The following is a 21,999-nucleotide window of genomic DNA, read 5'->3' as shown; positions in this document are numbered from 1 at the left end:
GTGCCCTGTTGGGACTTCTCAACTACAGACGTGGAAACAGGGTGTGTGGATGGTAATGGAAATAGCAGGTAAGAGCACATAACTCACTTTTCTCCCAGCACTTGGTGAAAAAATAAAAAATAAAAAAAAAAACCAATAACAGAAAACCATTTCTGACCTGCCTCCTGAGTTTTGAAACTGGGTGTGGATACAAACAATACTTAGCGAAGCCATTGAGAACTGGGTTTTCTGTCTTTATTGAAGAGTTGCAGATTTTGATCTTGCCCATTTTCTTCCCCTTTCCTCCATGACCCTCTCACCTTTACTCCTCCACTGACACTCAGCCAGCCATTCACCAGGTGCCGGCGTGGGGTGTGCCTGGACCCTTGCACTGCGCCAGCCTCCCTGGGAGAATCTCCTGGAACAAGACCCGACCTCTGCTTTCCCAGGAAGCCATTGTGTCACGTCTTCCAAGGACAGTATGGAATGCTGCAGCGGAAGGAAAGGTTTTCCAGGCAGCATTAACCCTAGAATGTAGAATTCCTAATTTGAGTGTGAAGGACTGAGTTGCTGAGAATGAACCAGCCGCGGGGTTGTGAGAGCTGCTTAGCGCAGGAGTGAGGGCTAACCAAACACTGGTGATCCCTGGGCCTGAGTGGACCACAGCCAGCCCACTCCTGGGCGACTGTTCTTCCCCAGGTTTTTGCTCCTGCAGTACTGTGCCCCTGGCTGAGAATGGCATCAAAGCAGAAATTAAAGTCAGTAATTAAAGCAAGGTGGGTCTGGAAAGAGAAAGCAAATAAAGAGTAATTAATTAGGGTGGCTTTGGCCCCAGTAATCTCCAAATAAATGTTACCTCCCCTAATCCTCATCTGCTGGTCTCCAAGTCATTAAGTAGAGTTTTGATTTGCCTGTGGCTATTTTTTCATCTTAAACATTGCAAGCAGTGCGTTTCCAAGAAGTTACAGTGGGGCGGTTAACCTTTATATATTAAGGAAAGATTGAGGCAATACGGAATAAGAGTTAATGGAATTCTGAGCGCACATGGAATTTAACAAACAAGATGAAATCTAGTATGAACTGTGAACTGTGACCTCAGTCTTAAGATGTACATTTGTACACACTCTTCCTCCCTGTTTTTCCCCAATTATTTTCTTTTTTTCTTCTCTTTCTTATTTTTTTCTTTATAGTTGGAATTTTATTTCTACTGTAAGTGTTAACAGATCATGATCACCATTGTACTAAAAAAAAAAGTCTTTAGCATTTCCATCTTTAACAACATGAATATCGAGCAGACATAATCGCAGCCATCATTTTGGTTACCGGCATAAATCAGCCACTCAGACTTTTTATCTAAGGAATAAAAGTTCTGTGTTATCCCAGAAATACATATTTGTAAACTCTCTTGTAGTAATGCATGCAAAGTATCAAAAGATACTTCAGGATTTCTTATTTTTTTCAAAGTATCAGAACCGTGCCTGAGTGAAGTTTAATATCAGTTACTGTGTTTTCTTACAGAAGATTAATACTCATTAAACTTCAAAATGTTTTTTTAAATGATTTTATTATTTCAGATTTAGAATTCTTAATTGTCATTCTCTGTAGTTGGAGAACCAGCACCTCCCTTATTTTCTCCAGGGCATTCTGGTTAACACCTTCAAAGCCCATCAAAAAAAAAGGTTATGTGTTTTGCTTTATATTTTCTTTGAAATGTTTGCCCTTCCCTTGGCCAAGCAAATTTTACCAGTAAGAAAACAATACTAAGAGAAATATACTCTTGAGCCCATCCTGATTTCCCTAAAAGTGAACAAAAATAGAAATTCCTTTAACGATATCAAGAAGAATGTTCTTCTGTTATCTTTCTTACACTTGCTTATCATGAAAAAGCCTAAAGAAAATTGGGAATTTAATCACACTATTGCTTAGACACATGGTCTCCAAATGTTTGGGATCATGAACCTCATTGGTAAAAGCTTTTTTAGTCCATCTGCCAGTAAAGCATTTTATTTGTAAATTCTATACACATTTTCCTATATGCTGGATACTTTATGAAACATGCCCTAAAGACAGGTCCTTAAGGTGGACATGCATTCAGCTGAAGCTGCTCTTCCTCTTGTCATGGAGTTGGTGCTGGAGACCTCTGCAGTGTACCCATAAGAAGAATCCTGAGTCTCTGCAGCATCCATGTGGTCAGGCCTCCCGGTCTCCACGTGATGGTGTGGACCAGTGCCTGGCATCCTGCTAGGCCCCCCACAGCAAGGACATAGGAAGCACATCCGGGAATGTGTCACCCACTGAGCACACATGTGGCCCTTAAGCACAGCGCTTCCCCTGCGGCCTGTGAGAAATGTCATCACAACCCTGTACCACCTCCTGTGACCACAATGAATGGCCTGGCCTTTGCTCAAACCAAAGACAAAGGCTGCCCTTCAGCCTGTCACACCAGCAGCCATGGCCTTTTGATGCCCTGGTGAATTCTGGCTCTTGGCTTGCATCAGATGAGCTCCCACTGGTGCACTTCTCTGAATTTCGGTGTTATTGACTTGCACAAGCTTTTATCTACATCTCTGGGGAGCTGCAGGACAAGCTGTATTGTCTTCATGAAGCTTTTGTTGTAGTAGGAAGATTGCCATGTCCCAACATGACTATGATGCCAAGCAGACTATGGTGACAGCGGGAGGTGGGAGTCACCAGGTTAAAGGAGGGAGAGAACACTTAGTCAGGGGAAGCTCCTGGAGGAATGGACTTAATGATGGGCTTTAAAGGATGAACAAGAGTTCAACAGGCAGGGATGAGACAGGCAGGAGCTGGCTGAGGAGCGGTAGAAAGTGGGTACTGCAGAGGGGGTCCCTGGAGGAGATATGGACACATGGCTGGAGAAGAAGGTCCCACTGCCCCGCCTGCCCCAGCTGCTTCCTCATGGGCACCTTGCTTCCCCCTTGCCCCTTTGCTGTATTCTGAACGCAGACACCAGAGTACTTCTGTAATATGGAAATCATGTCATAACAGACCATGCTAACCTTCGCCCAAACCCCCTTATAGCTCCCACTTCAGTAGAATACAAGCCAGGGTCCCTCCGATGGCTAAAGGTCTCTCTTGTCCTCATTCCCAACCACTTTCTCTGTGACCCTCCTCTGCAGCCACCCTGAGCGTCCTTGCTGGGCTTGCAGCATGCCAGATTCTCCTGCCTCAAGGCCTCAACACCTAGTTCCCTGGACTAGAATGCTGTTCCCCAGCATCCCACGGTTCACTCCCCTGCCTGCTTCAGGTCCTCATGCACTCACATGTCCCCTTCTTAAGGATGCCTTCCCTGGCCAGGCTTGCTTTCACCACTTTTCCATCTTTTCTGCCCCTCCACACTGCTCTGTTGCCCACACTCAAGGCTGTCTAACCATACTGTGGATTGTACCCATCTATCTTGTTTTGTGTCTTTTTTCCCCATCTGGAATGTAAGCTCCAAGAGGGCAGGGAGTTTTGTCTGTTTTGTTCATATTTGAATTCCTAGTACCTAGAACAGTGTTTAAACAAATGAATGAATAAATGGAGGGATGCATGAATGAATATGAACCAGAAGACTCAGGTTCAACTTCAGGAGCAAAGGGAAGTCATTGAAGGTTTGTTTTGTTTAAATATAGCATATTACCTTTTATTTATTTAAAGTGGGGGAAATAAAATCATAACTGCTTTTATTTGATAAAGAAACCCCAAAATAATAAAAATGTGTTTAAAACAATGAGGTTACACCTAACAGGCAGAGGGAGAATGGAGTGGACAGGGACAGAGGTAGGAATAGCTTTCTCAGTGCATCCTATAAGGCCTGGTGCGGTGGCTCACGCCTGTAATCCCAGCACTTTGGGAGACTGAAGCAGACAGATCATGAGGTCAGGAGATTGAGACCATTCTGGTTAACATGGTGAAACCCTGTCTCTACTAAAAATACAAAAAATTAGCTGGGCATGGTGGCGGGCGCCTGTAGTCCCAGCTACTCGGGAGGCTGAGGCAGGAGAATGGCGTGAACCCGGGAGGTAGAGCTTGCAGTGAGCCGAGATCGCACCACTGCACTCCAGCCTGGGCGACAGAGCGAGACTCCATCTCAAAAAAAAAAGAAAAAAGTGTATTTTATTTTTTATCATATGACGGTGTTATCAAATTATAAAAATATTTATTTAAATGAGACTGATCAGGTGGGCAGTGGGGGTTGGAATTTACAGTGGAGAAGGTACGATCCAGGAAAACTATCCAAAGTTCTGCTCATCTTTATGGCAGGGTTTACACTTCATTTATCTATTCTTTTCTAGAGTGTCTACAGTTATACCTGTCATGTAAAAGGCTATTCAGTATTTGCTGATCAAATGAATGGATATGTGAATGAGATGACATCTGTTGTCAAATGTATGAATGACTCTTGTGTCAAAGTGGAACTAGTTTTTAGTTCTATGTGATCAAAGCAGAACCACGGATGACAGTGACAGGAAGAAAGACATCCGTTTGTTTCTTTAGCTGGCATTTTTGAGACTATTTTGCACCAGCACCAGGACTATCAAGTGGAGTAAGATGTGGCTCAACCATCAGGAGGTTTACAGTTTAGAACCAGAGTGTCACCATATAGGTGGTCACCTGCTGAAGTGAGCACAATGCTAGAGACAGACGTAGGAAGTTTGGAGAGTGCTGAACAAACCTTGGACAAGGGTGCATGAGTGGGTTTGGGGTGACAAAAATTTTTTGCTTGGCCAAACTTGGGTCAGGCTTCTGAACCTTTTCCTAGGCTCACCTGTGCACTTCCTTACAAAACCCAGTTTTGGCAAAGAATCCTGCAAAGTCAGTTTAACAGGAGCACCCCCACCCTTAATATCTGATTGGGTTCTTCATCTTCTACCATCCTCCAGGTGATATCTGATCACCCAGGCCTGTCTTCAGGAAGAATCCTATTAGGTCAGTTTAGCCAGAGTCCTCTTTATCCCGAAGCTTCCTCTTAGTAATTTTCCACCACTGACCCTGACACTGCTCCTTGGCCATAAATTCCCACTTGCCATGCTGTATTCGGAGTTGAGCTCAATCTACCCCTGCCCCCAACCCCCACTGTAAGACCTGGTTGCGGTGGTCTCTATACCCATCGTGGCTTTCCTGAATAAAGTCTGCCTTGTCGGGCTTCAGCAGGCATCATTAAATAATATATATATATTTTAACACAGGGGGTCATGGTTCGCTTCCTGGAGAACGACGTGCCTGCGCTCAATCTTAAAATAAAGAAGGAAAGGAAAGGGGAGAAGGACGAATAATCCAGGGAGAGGGAGAGCAAGAGCAGAGACTCGGGGAAGAGAAGAGGGGAGGTGTTGTAAGGCACATAAGCCATTTGTCCTTGGAGGAGCATAAAGATGAGAGCAGCACTGGCAGGATATGTGACAAGAAAGACACAAGACAACCTTGAACAGTCTGCCTGGGCTACCGCAGGAATGGTGCTTATCACTGAAGTTTATGCAGCGGGAGAGGAACATGACTGAGCTTGGTCAGCATCAGGGATTTTTATGTGTCAGAATCGCACACTAGGTTGGAGCGGTAAGACATGGGCCAAGCGAGGCCAGTTAGGAGGGTATTACAGTTGCTGAGGGCTGCCTGCAGCGCTATGCAAGGTGAATGAAGGATGGGATAGAGAACCAGAGGACTTTCTGTGGACCTGCAGGGCATGTAGGAGGACATTCAAGGTGCCCTGGACCATCCAGAGAGATGGGGAAATGAGCTACAGTACCACAGGACGTTGGCACTAGGCAGGCATAGTTCCTTGGAACAAGCGTGGAATCTGCAATCAAAAGCCCAGAGTGAGTTCCGGCTCTCCTAAACGTAGTATGCCACTCTGAACCTCAATATCTTTATCGATGAAATGGGAAATAGAAAGGCAGCTGACATGCTTTAGCCACCACCTGTGTTTCGGGCATTGTGCTAGGCACTTTGCCTCCATCACTAGAGCAATCCTCTCCACAACTCTGAATGTGATATTCATCCCTCTTACAAGTTGAGAACAAGTACCCTCTCCTTAGTTAATAATGCCTTTTAGACCGCAGAGTGGTAAAGATGAGGAAGAGAGCAAACCCTTGCGGTTTTGTTTTTGTTTTTGTTTTTTTGTATGGTAACTTAGCCTGGGGAACAATGCTGCACATTCTATAGGGAACGGTTACACATATGAAGTAACAGTAAAACTATTTTACCACTTTGGGAGGTCGAGGCATGTGGATCACGAGGTCAGGAGTTCGAGACCAGCTTGACTAACATGGTGAAACCCCATCTCTACTAAAAATACAAAAGTTAGCTGGGCATGATGGCAGATGCCGGTAATCCCAACTACTTGGGAGACTGACTTGAACCCAGGAGGCAGAGGTTGCAGTGAGCCGAGATCACGCCACTGCACTCCAGCCTGGGCGACAAGAGCAAAACAGTCTCAAAAACAAAAACAAAAACAAAAACTATTTCACTATTGTAGAAGCAGAAAACTAAAAGAAAATGTTGTCATTTTCATTCACAAGAGAGTCTTTGCAAGTTGCCTCATTTTATGCTCAGTGTTGGAAGTCAAAACTCAGTTTCTGTCTTTGGTCAGTTCATGTTATAGACAGCTTCACAGGGGGCACATTCTTGGTGCAGTTGTCAGCTCCTTAGAGTTAATAATGGATATGCTGAAGTCATCCTAATGATGCTTTCAGAATGCTGTAATGGGAATGATGGAATTCATCATAAACCTTAATTTTTCCTCACTGAAAATAGAAACTTCCTAATGGAAACATGCTCTAACTGTTTGGAGCCAGAGGAGGCAAATGCAGGTTAAAGAGACTCATTTATGATTTTTATGGTGTGAATGGAAGAAATGCAAAGCATCTAAAGCTTTGAGTTGACTAAAACATTCATTTACTTTAACTTCTGGGTTCAGTTTTATCATGGTGAGTGCAGTTTTTAAAATGCTTCTCAAGAGCTCTAATGAGACTGTATTAGTGCGTTTTCACGCCGCTGATAAAGACATACCCAAGACTGGGAAGAAAAAGAGGTTTAATTGGACTTACAGTTCCACATGGCTGGGGAGGCCTCAGAATCATGGCAGAAGGTAAAAGACACTTCTTACATGGTGGCAGCAAGGGAAAATGATGAGAGAGCAAAAGTGAAAACCTGATAAACCCATCAGCTCTCATGAGACTTATTCACTATCACGAGAATAGCACAGGAAACGCTGCCCCCCCCCCCCCACCGTGATTCAATTACCTCCCCCTGGATCCCTCCCACAAGACGAAGGAATTCTGGGAGATATAATTCAAGTTGAGATTTTGGTGGGGACACAGCCAAAACGTATCAGAGGTCTTGCTGTAGGCACTGCTTTCTTCAGATCACTCACATTCAACCAGCAAGCAAGAATGAGGAATATACTTGCCTCCAAAATCACAAGGAATATACAAATAGGAAAGTCAGCTTTTTAAATACTTGCTTTGGATCCATTTTTATTCTCACTGGGGAGAATCACTATTTATAAAGTAAATTCATTTGCATAGGACCTTTAGAAATCCAAGTTCACATATAATAGACATGCAATCAAAGACAGCCTTTCTTAGCAAGAATTGTCAGATGAGCAGATGAGGAGGCATTGACATGAGCATAAGGCAGTCTTACCTATGGTTACAGGGACGGGTGTCCCAGGAAACCCTGTGCTTTGCCCTTTTGGCCAACAAGAGTGTCCAATTGCCACTGAGGATTCCTGCTACTCAACAAGACGCACTTTGGAAACTCAAATCTCCTCCATACCTCTTACATTTTAGCCAAGGAAAACCAAGGTGGCAGATCCTAAGTGCCCTCCCCCTGTTCCAGGGCTCTGGTACAATTTGTGAACCAGTGTTTGTTTGTTTGTTTGTTTGTTTGCCAGAGAACATGCATTCCAGCCTCCCTACAAAATGCCAGCCACCATTTTGACCAGCTCTTACTCCTGATCTAAAAATAGAAATGCTCAAATTTACTAAATTCAATTCAGGTAGATAGAACCGATCAATTCAAAGGCAGATACAGAATTACGTGTTTGGGGGCAATCTAGTGAAAGATTTATCATTTCTATGAGCAAAGACAGTTGAACAATCTTCAAATACCTCACTGTTCTTTTTTTTTTTCCATCCATATAACAAAATCAAAATTGTAAATTTGGGTGAGCCCATACTGTTGTCTCAGATGAACAGAGATGTTTGAGATTTGCCCACAAAATTGAGCTGGAACTTTGTCTTGTGATTTTAAAGGAAAAAGGAAGACAGTGAAATTAGTCTCTTGTGTCTAAATTAGCCTCTTCTGTCTCTTCTGATTGCCTTTTAATGAAATTTGCCCAGGTGCATGCCAGGAGAAGAGAAAAGGGGGAGACAAGAGTTGGAGATGGGGAGGGAACATCAGAGAAGTTCCAAGCCCCTCGAGAGGAGTGGAATGCAGGACTGTGTCTGCTGCCCCCACCTCTGTTTCCCCTTAGCCTCTCCTGCCCACCACCATAATCTTCATGTGCGCCCGCTGGACAGACAAAGGCTCCCTGTACTGAAAATGCAGCACTGCAAGCACACACGCTCCCTCTCGAAGCCTCCTCCAGGATGACCACTTCCCCTTGGTGTTTGATGCATGTTGCACTGTTCAGTATTCTACACTTTTTTGGAATACATGCCTTTATGTCTTTTCAGGTTGGGTGTTATGGGTAATTTGGCAAAGCAGACACCGTAACTGGTTTCTTACATAACTCTACAGTTGGCAGCAAGGCACAGTGCGTTGAAATTAAACAACGTTCACTCATCCAAGAGGACTTTGCTTTTCCTTTTTTGGAAGGCTAAATGCCCTCCTTTATTTTTTCCTCTTGCATGTATTTTAAATTATTGGCTGACTTTAATGATTCTTTGATGTTAATTTTTAAATGTGAATGGCAGCATTCCATTTAACTTCTGGAAGCTTGAGAGCTATCCCTGTGTGCCCCTAAATTAGAGAAAGCTTAACTTGAGTGCTTTTAGGTGATAACAAAATTGGAGAGAGTGAGAAGAACATAGGACTCAGGCTGCCTTAGGGATCTAAACTGGCAAAATACTTAGAAGGTTCAAGAGTTGCAACCTTTTGAGAGAACTAGAGTCAGTCTTGCATCCCAGTGCACTTCTCCAAACCAGGCATCTTTCCTGCATCTTCCCTTTCAATTATAGTGTACATTCTTTCCATTTCTTCTTCCTTTCCTTTTTCTTTTAACATTTAGTTTATGAGTCTTTAAGCAGGACCTTTTAACCCATTTATGCCTAGTGTTCCATTATTGGAACACTAAGCATGTGAGAGTTATTTATATCCTACTGCTCAAGGTCATCACCAAGGTCTGATGGCAAAAATTCAAAAAATTGCAACCTCTGGCATAAATGGGTTAATGCTTCTTAGCTCAGTTTCAAAGGCTAGGTTCTCTAAAGTGTTTTTGTATCCTTTGCCGGAATTCAGTAGTGCTTTGAAAATGATCAAAGTGTTGCATATTCCTAGTTCTCAAATTATAATAATAAAGTTTTCAAATGAAAATCCTAGGAGTGTTTTAGGTTCTCTTTGCTCCATTCCACTGTGGGATACAAGTACAAATTGGGACATTCATCCAATAAAATATCGTTGGAAAAAAAAAAATTTAACTACATTTCAAAATGATTCCTTTTTTTCCTTTAAAATTTTTATTGACCGAGACAGATTTCAAAATGTTTTCTCTAATACCCCAAAGTGAAACTTTGATTGAGGTTTTCAGGAAATTCCAGGGATCAAGTATGTCACCCGGACTTTGGTTTCCAGGTTTCCCAAAGCCTTGAAATTTCCCTACAGTCTAATTGCTGTTTACTGCCACAGACCTCCATCCTTTTTCTTTTGTAACATTTTCCATCTTAAGAAGGGTCGTCCCATTCAGCCAAGGAGCGTGTTGTCTGAGTAGCTGAATGGAATTACTACCAGTGGAAACTATGCTGCAAGAGGGGTTGATAAAGCAGCTGCAAAGCAAACCTCAGCTGTTTTTTCCATTCTCCCCAAGCAAAGTTAATTAGCATAGGGAAAATGACTAAGGTGTTGACGTCACCTCTTTCCAGTAGAAACTTACACTTTGTCCCTGTCTGCCTGCAAGCATGCAGGACTTGACTCAGGAATTTGCTGTCCAAACAGGATGCTGTGGAAGCTGCGCTTTTTTTTTTTTTTTTCCCCAGGGAGTGGGGGCTGGTCCTCACTGCTTTATAAGCACCGGCTCAAGAAGGAACCTACAGCCTCTTGGAAAGGAATCTCACTAGGGGCTTGACTGCGTGGGTCCCTAGCGCTTTCACTGTAAGAAAGCAAGATGCACTTTAGAAACTTTAACTACAGTTTTAGCTCCCTGATTGCCTGTGTGGCAAACAGTGATATCTTCAGCGAAAGTGAAACCAGGGTAAGGCTTCTAATGTAACGTGATTTTCTTTAGTTTTCAAAGCATTATGCTAATTGGGACTACTAACTGAAATACTTGGGGGAATGTGGCTGTCTTGTGGGTTTGGGGGTTTTGAAAGAAATCCAAAGTCTTTTGAGCCTTGAAAATCAAAAGCTGTTGCCTGAGGAATTAACTGAGGAAGGAATTTCTAAAGATCTCAATATTTGACAACATCCAGGTCCCTGAACCAACTAACCAGGAAGGTGAGAGCTGGGCATCGTGTGTTTTTCATTCTGTGTATGTTATAAGTGAACTTTTCAGAAACTGGCCTCTTCTGACAGTGAATAGTGTTTTACTTTTACAGCCAGCGTTGCGAATAATTTTGTATCGTCTTAGGAAATAAATGTTATAAAGATATTTGTATGTTGGTAGTAATTACGAGGGCCTGGCCTCAAGTGCCTAGATTTCTCTAATGAGAGAAAATGCAGCCAGAGCAAATAATAAAACTGGAGAAATTAAGTGTGAGATCAGTGTGCCTCCTGGGCAGCAGCTCTCTTTGATAGGGATTAATATATTTTAATCAGTATACTTTTCTTCTTCATTTGACTAAAATGTTAACTTTTTTCATCAGCAGCTACCCAGCTATCTAATTGAACTTTAATAATATCATATAGGAGTGAATCCTGTATGTTCTATTTGAGAGGTGGTATTTGTGCATGGTGGTGTTATATGCTTTATACCCAAAGCCATATTGGGACATGTGAAGGTTTCTTTTTTAAAATCAAATGTAAGTCCATAATTGTATATAATGCTTATGATCTGGCACCATAGTGTTTGGACTAGATCGCAGAGCACATTCTATGTTTTTAAAGTCCTACAAAGTGAGTGCACTTAGCATTAGCCTTATGTGAGTAAAATCACTATTTTTTTAAAATGAAATAGAGATGCCATCCAAAAGCTATAATAACTGGATATCAGTTATTGGAACAAATAAGATTCATTTATAAGAGAATGGCATCATAGTAATCTAGATTTTAAAGATAATGTGAGTTCTCTTTTGTTCTGGTCCTAAGCCCTGAACCTGTATTCTAAAATATTCTTCAAAGTCATCTCTCCCAAATTCTGAATCATAACTTCAAAACTAAACAGTGGGTCACAGTGCCTGTTGATGAGGTCATACAAAATTCCAAATGTACGAAGACACAGTTTTGCCAGAAACTTGCTGGTGCTCAAGAGAGGTGGGGAAAAGAGTGAGAGGCGGCCAGATGGACTCCACTGTCTGCCAGCTCCGCATTCCTTCGCACGTGCCTCTGCAGGATCCCTTGTGGGAAAGTCGCAGAAATGTTCATAAACTGAAGAAAAAGCCAGGGAATGCAAGGAGAGCAAGGTCGTAGGTTGTTCTGACTGCCCCTTAACGACCTGCCTGGCAGGGACCGGCTACCCTGTTCCTTCCTACCCGCAGCCCCAGCCCCAAGTGGAGCAGGCACCATCCACCCATGCTTCCCCGCGCTTGCCAGCAGTGAACATTCCTGAAGACACTCTCCTCTCTTATCCCGAATTCTCGCTCCCGCTGCAGAAACACTGCCTTCCATAGGTTCTCCAAGGTCCTCAGTGAGCTCTGCTCGCGCTGCCTACCATCCACACCCCGTGCCGTCGCCTTCCTCCTGGCCAGCCCCTTCTGCCTTTCACACAGGCTGCCACAAACTGTCCTAAGTGTTTTTGCCTGGTAAAAAGATTCACAGAACCCGGCGACTAGAAGCCCATTTGGAGCTTTGACTGTCCACCAGTTAAACTCCCTCTCCGAGGAGTTGCAGTGGCCCCCAGCTGCCCCCACTGACATCCACACTCCAGGACCCAGCCCAGGGGGCTCTCCCCTGAGCAACCTAAGCTTGGAATCCCCCACCTCGGGCTTTGCATTCTAAGAGCTCATGACATCTCCTAATTCTCACTAGCCCTATGGCACCAGAGCGAGGTGTGCATAGACATGAAAGCCAGGATGCAGAAAACAGTCCATTTGCAGAACATTAATTTTTAAACCAGTATCATTTTAGAGAGTTAAAAAGTAACAGACTTGAGATAAAAGCGATCGTGGAAATTTTTAAAAACTACTGATTCTAAGAAATGCAAAACTTTCTTTCAATTTTGTTATTTTTCAAGTATTTCTTTTTTTTCAAATTAGCTGCAGTGTTTTTAAGCCTTAAAGAAATACTTCATGTATACAACATTGCCCTGAGCTGAATGGCGGGGTTGGAGTTGGCTAGCGGGGAAACGCTAGAGGACAGAGAAATATAGGGGGGTAAGCGGGGAAAGTCATAGGACAGAGAAACACTGGGAACATTACCAAACTGTACCTCCCTGGAAAATGCTCATTCGACTTTTTTAAAAAGTTTGTTACCATAGTAGTGTCTATGTATTGGCAATTGTTCTGCTGATTAGATGAATGTAGTAAATCATACCTTCTTACCTTCTTGTAAAATATCTGCATTAGGACTAAAAGGCCATAGGCCCCTAAGAGGGGAAAGGCTTTTCTCTAAGAAGTTAGGAGTTCTTGAAAGGATTGATGATCCACTTCCTCAGTAAGAAATGTATTGAGGAGACCAGGCACAGTGGCTCACGCCTGTAATCCCAGCACTTTGGGAGGCCAAGGTGGGCGGATCACCTGAGGTCAGGAGTTCGAGACCAGCTTGGCCAACATGACAAAACCCTGTCTCTACTAAAAGTACAAAAATTAGCCAGGTGTGCTGGCAGGCACCTGTAACCCCAGCTACTCTGGAGGCTGAGGCAGGAGAATCACTTGAACCTGGGAGGCAGAGGTTGCAGTGAGCCAAGATTACGCCACTGCACTCCAGCCTGGGTGACACAGCCAGATTCTGTCTCAAAAAAAAAAAAGTAATGACATCATCTAGTCAAGGGTCATATGCAGGTAAATTTCAACTCCTTTTATTTTTATTGTTATTTTTCAGGCCAAATTTGAGTCCCTCTTTAGGACGTATGACAAGGATATCACCTTTCAGTATTTTAAGAGCTTCAAACGAGTCAGAATAAACTTCAGCAACCCCTTCTCCGCAGCAGATGCCAGGCTCCAGCTGCATAAGACTGAGTTTCTGGGAAAGGAAATGAAGTTATATTTTGCTCAGGTGAGTTGGGTTCCTTGCTATGCATGCTTCTCCCTACTCCCTCACTCCCTTTTATAAAGCATCTTGTATGTCACTTATGTTGTATGCTGACCGGAAACTCTAAGACTTTATCTTAGATGAACAGAAAGGCAAAATTCCTAATCGGAATGTTCAGTGCCTCCCTTGTTTTAAGAAGATATCAAGGTGCATTTGAAAGCAATGTTAGAAATTGACCCTGACCTTCCTGGGTTGATAATGATGGGGGAAAGAAAGCCTTCCCTGTTCACTGGGGAGCTTGCAGGGTGCAGCAGGGTGGGCATGGCTATGCAAATACCCTAAGATTTGCACAGCAGGTTTCCATGGATTTGCTCCAGGGTTGGAGCTAACGACCCACTCCAGACTGAGCAGACCAGAGTGGTTCCCAGCTCATGTGGTGCTGGGGGCACTCAGCAGAGAAAGAGGAGTCTGCAGAAGATGCCTGCAAATCAGCCCAGGACTGCTAGGTCTGGCTTGAAAGGAAAATAGGGGATAACCAGACTGGGCGCAGATGCTAAGAAACCCTCCAGTTGGCAAGGTTCCCAGCCCCAGGGTACCCACGGTAGGGAGAGGGGTAGCTGGGGTTGGGCTTGCTTTTTCTCCTGCCCGCTACCATTTTGACCCTCCTCTGGGGCACTTAGGACAGGTGACCCACCTTCAAGGCAGCTCCCAGAGTTCCATCTGATGTCCTTAGGGGCTGACAGATTGTCAGGGAAGGGGAAGAGCTTCTAGAATGCGGCTCCTCAGTAAAGCGAGTCCCCCTCAGGCTCTGAGCACCCCCCCACACACATACCTTGCTGGGATGGGAGAGGACCCTGTCCAAAGGCTTCCCACAGAGGGAGGAAGCTCATCTGACTCCATCCCAGAGAGTCAAAGTGTCTTTTCTTCCCCAAAGTGAGGACAGGGAACTTGCTGGGCCCTTCAAATATAAATAAAGCATTTGGGATGCCCGCTGCACCCCCGACCTTTCTGCCCTGGGAGGCATAGGCCAAGCTTTGACCTTGGGTGCCTAGGGCTTCCTCTGTGAGTACACTCCTTTCTGCACTGGATGAGATTTTATGCAAATAATTACTTACTACTACTCTGACCTTTTCTGATTGTAAAACAATGCATATTCGTTGTGAAAACTTGGGGAGGGCAATCTGGAAGTGCAGAGAAAACCTACACTGTGCAGCTTGTGATATGTGTAAGAGCTCTCTGGACAGCCCTCTCATCACTGGTCAGCATTTCTAAAACCAAACTAGGATCATAGGTTATTGTTCCTTATTGTTATTTTTTAAAGTCTTCTGGGAGGTGGCTTTTTTTTTTTCTGGCATCTGATCTAGAGTCCCCGGGAGGGAGTCACAGGGCTGCTGCTGGGTGGGGAACCCTAGGGGCAGGTGGAGCCCTGGCTCCCTGTCCCTGAGAAGCTGTGTCCTCTCAGAACGGTCGCTTAGGCTTTGGACTTTCAGAGTGTGCCTCTGTGGTGTGAGGAGTGGGGAGAAATTGATTCCAAGAGCCCTCTTGACCTCAGTGACAGTGACTTTAATTTTCCATGTATACTGAAGTCACCTCTGCTGATCTTCTGTCCATCTAGGTCAAGGGTAATTATTTGCAGTCCCTGTGCCTGTGACTCCCACAGCCCTGGGAGGGGGCTGTCATCCTGTCTGCACCATAAGCAGAGTTCAGATGTCCTTTTGCCCTCCCCGTTACAGACCATCTTACAATTGGTCCTGGAATCACACCTGTCCTGACGCCTGGACATTGACCCGCCCATCTCCTGGAAGCTGGCGTTAGGTGCTATTGCCTCACTGCAGTTCTTCCCTGGCAACAACTGACCTGTGCTTATTTTCTCCCCTCAGACCTTACACATAGGAAGCTCACACCTGGCGCCACCAAATCCAGACAAGCAGTTTCTGATCTCCCCTCCCGCCTCTCCGCCGGTGGGATGGAAACAAGTGGAAGATGCGACCCCAGTCATAAACTATGATCTCTTATATGCCATCTCCAAGCTGGGGCCAGGTGAGCAGGGCCCTCGAGTGGGAGGGAGGCAGGGGGAGACACAGCTGCTCCCCTGCACTGGGGAGCAGTACCCCCACTACCCCGTAGCTCTCCTGAGCCCATGCAGGCGTGTTTTGTGAGCTTCTCTGTATTCTTCTGCACCACGATCCCTTGTGCTGGGAGCATGCCTGCCTCTTGGCGCCACCTGCAATGTTAGACTGGGGCTGATCGTGGGGACCCTGCATCACGCCCCCCCCAACCCCCACAGTGTCCCAGGAATCCATTCTTGTGTCCACTGAGCACAGCCTGCATGGGAGACCTGAGCCCCGGCCCCAGGTCCTGTCGCTCCAGATAGGGATAAGTGATTGGACTTTGGAAAGGGAAAATTGATGCCCCCTTTAAGAAATGTTATTTTTAATCAAGGTAAATTCATCCTTTCCTGTGATTCTCACCAGGCCTTCTTAAAGGAAAAGGGAAGGAGAACCGTAGGCCATGGTGAGGGAAGGGCCGCGGCCAGGCTGCCCTACCCCAGGGCCCATGGGCTGGTCCCCTACAGGGCTTGCCAAAGAAAGAGGAGGTTCCCGTCCTCTGGAGGGACAAAAGTGTGAGCACTGCGGGGAGGGGGTAGGTTCCTCAGGCTCTTTGCCCAAAATGTGGGCCTTACCTGGTGGACTTGCAAGCAGTAGATGAGATCATGGAGTGAAAGGCGCTTCAATCAGCGCCTGGTTCACAGTGTTCAATGCAGGTTTTTTGAAAACCATAAAATGGTGGTGGTTCCTGTCCTGTCCACTAGGGTTTGGGTGAGGAGGCAGGTGTGAGGGAGAGTCCTGGGGTGAAGAGGTTTGAGCCTTCTGTCCATGGAGCAAGTTGAATAAATGCTGAGACCATCAGCTCCTCGTTTCTCCTTGACCAGCAATCTGATGTTCCCTTGGGTTGAGGGTTTTGTTTTCTTGGACCATCAGCAGTTTCATATTGAAAAGATTATATTTCTGAAAACATTGCCCAAACGGAAATTCCCTCTGTGGAATAAAGCAAGAGTCACATTACTTACTGCTAATTGCGGCGTGAAGGTCAAGATCAGAAATGGCCATTCTGAGGAAGTGTGTGCCCCCCCTACAGCAGCTCCTGGCCAGGGGCATGAGCATGGCTGAGGGTGTGGAGTCTTCCCCTAGGTTAGGGATGGGAGGAAACAGGGTCTCCACTTGCAAAGAGGTGTGGCAAATGCTGTTAATAAAAATTCTTCATACTCCAGAATCTACCACTTCCTTCACCGAGGGCTTATTGGAGAAGGCTTTTTAGGAAATAGATGTAATAAAATCAGTTTGTCCTTGGTTCACTTAATAGTGAGCTTGAGTGAGATTTCATATTTCACCTGTGCTTTTCAACCAACGGGATTGCGGAGATTTTGCAAATTATGATCCTAAACCCTGAGCTTTCTGGATTTTGGCTGATTAGTAGGTAGATAAGAGACTTGCAAAGAGATAGATTTGTAAGAGGCTCTAACCAGCATTTTCAGCAATCAATCTGACCTCCCGTGCCTGAATTCTGTCTCTCAGAGAGCTGAAGCTCCTTTACCTTTTTCAGTGCAGTTATAATAACATTTCAGTCCCACGTGTGATAGAGAAAAGACCACCACCTTCCTTATAAGTAAAAGTATCTTCCAAGTTTAGAGGAATAACCAGTGTGGCTGGAGGTAGGAAGCTCTGCTGGGCCACTCCTGCCTGGTGGAAATCAGTCATGTGATGGGCACACAGTGGTTGGTGAGGTGCCTCCTCGCTTAGCCAAACTGCAAATAAATCCCAAGCACAGGCCAGGCCGGGTGGCTCACGCCTATAATCCCAGCACTTTGGAAGGCTGAGGCAGGCGGTTCATGAGGTCAGAAGATCAAGACCATCCTGGCCAACATGGTGAAACCCTGTCTCTACTAAAAATACAAAAATTAGCTGAGTATGGTGTCATGCGCCTGTAGTCCCAGCTACTTGGGATGCTGAGGCAGGAGAATCACTTGAACATGGGAGGCGGAGGTTGCAGTGAGCCGAGATCTTGTCACTGCACTGCAGCCTGGGCAACAGAGTGAGATTCTGTCTCAAAAAAAAAAACAAAGAAAGAAAGAGAGAGAGAAGAAAAGAAAAGAAAAGAGAAAAGAAAAGAAATCCCAAGCACACAGCCCTGGAGGAAAACTCACCATGAGGCCACATCCTGTGGGTGTAGCAGGTTGAAGCAAACCTCCTGCCCCTATTTCAGACCCCTGCCCAGCATCACACCAGTAACAATGGAGCCTCAATTCTTAAACATCTTTCTAGGTGACATGGGTTGGACAAGCATGTGGTGAGCCGGGTTCTCAGTGCCTCGGGCACTCACTTATGCTCTTAGCTCCATGAAGTCAATACCTTTACCATCTCCTTTACTGAGAAGGGAACTGAGGTGCACAGGGAAGCAGAATAAAGTGCCTATGAGCCCTGGGTACTAAGGAGCCAGGCTCAGAGCTGCCTTCACGAGCACCAGAGATGCACACTTCCTGTGGCCAGAGCGGCACCCCAACGGGAGGCCCCAGCCCCTTTTTTCTACATTGCTGGGTTTTTCAGTTGCAGAAAGCTCACCCTACCCTTGCTGGACCAGAGTGGCCTGAAATTGGCCAACCTGATAGAACTCAGGCTGACACAGAACAGCAGGGCACTCCTGGTCCCGGGGATTAGAAGTTGTTCTAAGGAAAAGATGCCGAGGTCAAAAACGTTTCCAGGGCACCTGGCTCCGTGCAGCCACCCCTGCGCCTGCTGCAGGACCTCCCATGACTCCCTTCCTGGGCGTGCACTGCGACCCTCAAACAGGAGCCCCACGAGGGAGGCACAGGATTTTGTTTCCAAATGCGCTTCTTCATCCATCTTTTTCCTGAACCGAAGTTTCTCACATTCACACTTGAGGAAATGCTGACAGAAGGGGAGTTCTCTGGGTAGTCTAGATGTCTGGTGGACGTGCGAAGTATATCTAGAAAATGCGAAGTATAACTAGAAAAATTCCTTCTATACTTTTCATGTGCCTGGACTCCCAGAATGTTTGACTAAAAACAGAGCCATGCACAGTGGAAATATCTCTTTTTCTGAATGAGCTAGCAAAGAAATACAAACCCAAAATATATCTGGCTGTGTCTCTCAGCCCAATCGAATGGTCACAAGCAGCTGGCCCAGCAGAGCCCTGAATGCTCTTTTATGTTTGCCTTTTGACTCCCAAGGACTTGCCGGAGTGACCCTGCAGTTATTTTCTTTCCTTAGGGGAAAAGTATGAATTGCACGCAGCAACTGACACCACTCCCAGCGTGGTGGTCCACGTATGTGAGAGTGATCAAGAGAAGGAGGAAGAAGAGGAAATGGAAAGAATGAAGAGACCCAAGCCAAAAATTATCCAGACCAGGAGGCCAGAGTACACGCCGATCCACCTCAGCTGAACTGGCACGCGACGAGGACGCATTCCAAATCATACTCACGGGAGGAATCTTTTACTGTGGAGGTGGCTGGTCACGACTTCTTCAGAGGTGGCAGCCGAGATCGGGGTGGCAGAAATCCCAGTTCATGTTGCTCAGAAGAGAATCAAGGCTGTGTCCCCTTGTTCTAATGCTGCACACCAGTTACTGTTCATGGCACCCGGGAATGACTTGGGCCAATTACTGAGTTTGTGGTGATCGCACAAGGACATTTGGGACTGTCTTGAGAAAACCGATAATGATAGTGTTTTGTACTTGTTCTTTTCTGGTAGGTTCTGTCTGTGCCAAGGGCAGGTTGATCAGTGGGCTCAGGAGAGAGCTTCCTGTTTCTAAGCAGCCTACAGGGCCACTCTCTACTGGTAGGAAGAGGTACCACAGGAAGCCGTCTAGTGCAGAGTGGTTGTGAAAACAGCAGCAATGCAATGTGGAAATTGTAGCGTTTCCTTTCTTCCCTCATGTTCTCATGTTTGTGCATGTATATTACTGATTTTCAAGACTAACCTCTGTTCGTATATAAAGTTAAACCATTGTTGTTTTACTTCTTTTGGGAAGCCAGGAAAGTGTTTGGAAAATGTATCACCTTTCCCAGATTCTCGGATTCTCGACTCTCTTTGCAACAGCACTCGCTTGCAGAACTCTCCTGGAATACATTCACTCGGCATCCTCAGCTGTGCAACGTATAACTTGTGCTTTTGCAAAAGAAGTTGATCTGAAATTCCTCTGTAGAGTTTAGCTTATACAATTCACAGAATAGCAGTTTCACTGCCAACTTTTAGTGGGTGAGAAATTTTAGTTGAGGTGTTTGGGGTTGGACCTCAGTTTCTGTTACTTCTTTTATGTGGTGGTTTCTATACATGAATCATAGCCAAAACCTTTTTGGGAAACTGTTGGCTGAGATAGTTGGTTTTTTACCCCACTAAGACATCAAGATACACTTGTAAATAAAGCTGATAGCATATATTCATGCCCGTTGTACACTTGGGTGAAAAGTGTGGCAATGGGAGACTAAGATATATTAACCTACCTGTGAATCGTATGTTGTAGAAAAAGCTGTTCCCGTGTCTAACAGGACTTGAATTCAAAGCATGTCAAGTGGATAGTAGATCTGTGGCGATATGAGAGGGATGCAGTGCCTTTCCCCGTTAATTCCTGATGGAATTGTTATACTAGGTTAACATTTGTAACTTTTTTCTAGTTGTAATGTGTATGTCTGGTAAATAGGGATTATATTTTGGCCTTACAATACCATAACAAAGTTTGTCATTTTGAAATACCTAATGCCAAGTAACAATGCATGCTTTGGCAATTTGGAAGATGGTTTTTTCTTTGAGAAGCCAATATGTTTGCATTAAATACTTTGATTGTTCATATCAAGAAATCGATTGAACGTTCTCAAACCCTGTTTATGGTACTTGGTAAAAGGGAGCCTGTTTGGGAGAGACCATTGCATCGCTGTCCAAGTGTTTCTAGTTAAGTGCTTTTAAACTGGAGAGGCTAACCTCAAAATATTTTTTTTTAACTGCATTCTATAATAAATGGGCACAGTATGCTCCTTACAGAAAAGTTGTTTGTCATTTTATTTCTAGAATAGATCTGTGAACCTTTTAAATGCTGCAGTTTAAAAGGCTTTTAAACCTTTTTAAACATTTTAAATTCACGAGGACACATGCCTTTGTCAGTTTGAGCTTAGAAATTCCTGATTCTGTGCTGTGGTCCACAGAGGGTCCACCACACTAAGAATGCTTCACTTGCAAAAGAAGAAAATGGATAAAACTGAAATCAGAACTTTGAGTATTTCCTTTGTACAGGTAGATGCTACTATGATGAAACCCCTGTTCACCAGCACCTCCACAAGACAGCAATCGTTTTGGTCATTTGAAGAGCTTCTTTTCTATTAGAAAAGATGTCCATGGAAGGTACTAAGTTATAAAAGCCAGTTCTCTTCGGAAGATACATCTGTAAGCCTTCTGTTTAATCTCTGGCAGCTTTTTCCCTGAAACTCTCGTTTCCAATGGTGGTGACCTTCCTGGGAAGCCCACAAAGGCCTAAGTAACGCAGTGTTTATTTGCCAAAATCTAGGAAATGACATTAATCCTGACCAATATTAGCATTAGATATTTATCTATGAAAATTCACATGCTACCTTTTTTTCCCTTTCTTGAGAACCATCATCCTGTCATTTCCAAGAGCATTTGCACATTTTCAAGCCATATATGTTCAAGGTTTAATCGTGCTGGAAAATCCACACTTTAGTCAAGTTGGTCAAGTCTGATTATTGGACAGATTCAGGCGTTGACCCCCCTAAGGACACGCAGGAAATATTTCCAAATAGAGACTCTCAGCAGGTCCCCTTAGATAAAGGAGGGAAAAAGTCAGCGATCCCACTGCCAGTGAAGCCAATAGACCTTAGAATTGAAACACAAGTCAAGGAACAGGCTCACTCAGGACAGCCTGTTTCTTTTGAGTTGTTCTGTGGCAGCCTCAGCTGAAATTGTAAAACCAATAATGCATGAAGTTTCTGGTTCCCAGGCTGGTAGGCCTGAAAGTCGTTGAATAATGAATGTACCTAGGACCTATGCCTTGCTTTGTAGGAGAGGGGTTCAGTAAAATGTGAAACGACCGACATTCAACAGGCAGAATCATGCAGGATGCACACGTGGCCATTGATTGAAAGTGTTTCTTCAACAGGCTTTGATAGAATATATTACTAATGTGATGGGAAACAGCTTAGGGCCATGCAAGAAAAGAAAGTCAGCCCCTGGAGACGAGTGGCTAGATCAAAGCAAGGGCAGTAGATGGAGGGGGCCGAGCAATTCACAGAGCAATTCAGATGCAGGCTATAAACATTGATTTCAAGTCAGCCGGCATTTAGGATTCTACATTTCCAGAATATTGTGTGTGAATTTCTGCCCACAGGAGATTTGGGTTTTCAGAGAGCTTTAATTTTATGTGAAACGTACAGAACTCACTACAAAGTAAATCGATTTTCTCATACGTTAAATTGCAGGAGATTAAAAGCA

The 21,999-nt window shown here is 44.7% G+C and overlaps 1 protein-coding gene across 1 annotated transcript in view; it reads left to right on the top strand.

The window, feature by feature from the left end:
• The window catches only part of RCAN1 (regulator of calcineurin 1), a 98,209-nt gene extending 77,667 nt beyond the window's left edge, over positions 1–20,542 (top strand). The window contains 3 exon segments of the mRNA XM_033232404.1: positions 13,333–13,506; positions 15,363–15,522; positions 18,771–20,542. Coding sequence (XP_033088295.1) covers positions 13,333–13,506; positions 15,363–15,522; positions 18,771–18,943 — 507 coding nt within the window. The 3' untranslated portion in view covers positions 18,944–20,542.
• Positions 20,543–21,999: the final 1,457 nt, after the last annotated feature.

This window comes from Trachypithecus francoisi, unplaced genomic scaffold, assembly GCF_009764315.1.
Source record: "Trachypithecus francoisi isolate TF-2019V2 unplaced genomic scaffold, Tfra_2.0 Lachesis_group14, whole genome shotgun sequence".
Lineage (NCBI taxonomy): Eukaryota > Metazoa > Chordata > Mammalia > Primates > Cercopithecidae > Trachypithecus > Trachypithecus francoisi.
Note: the sequence above shows the minus strand (reverse complement) of the source record. Positions and strands in the feature narration are given on the sequence as shown.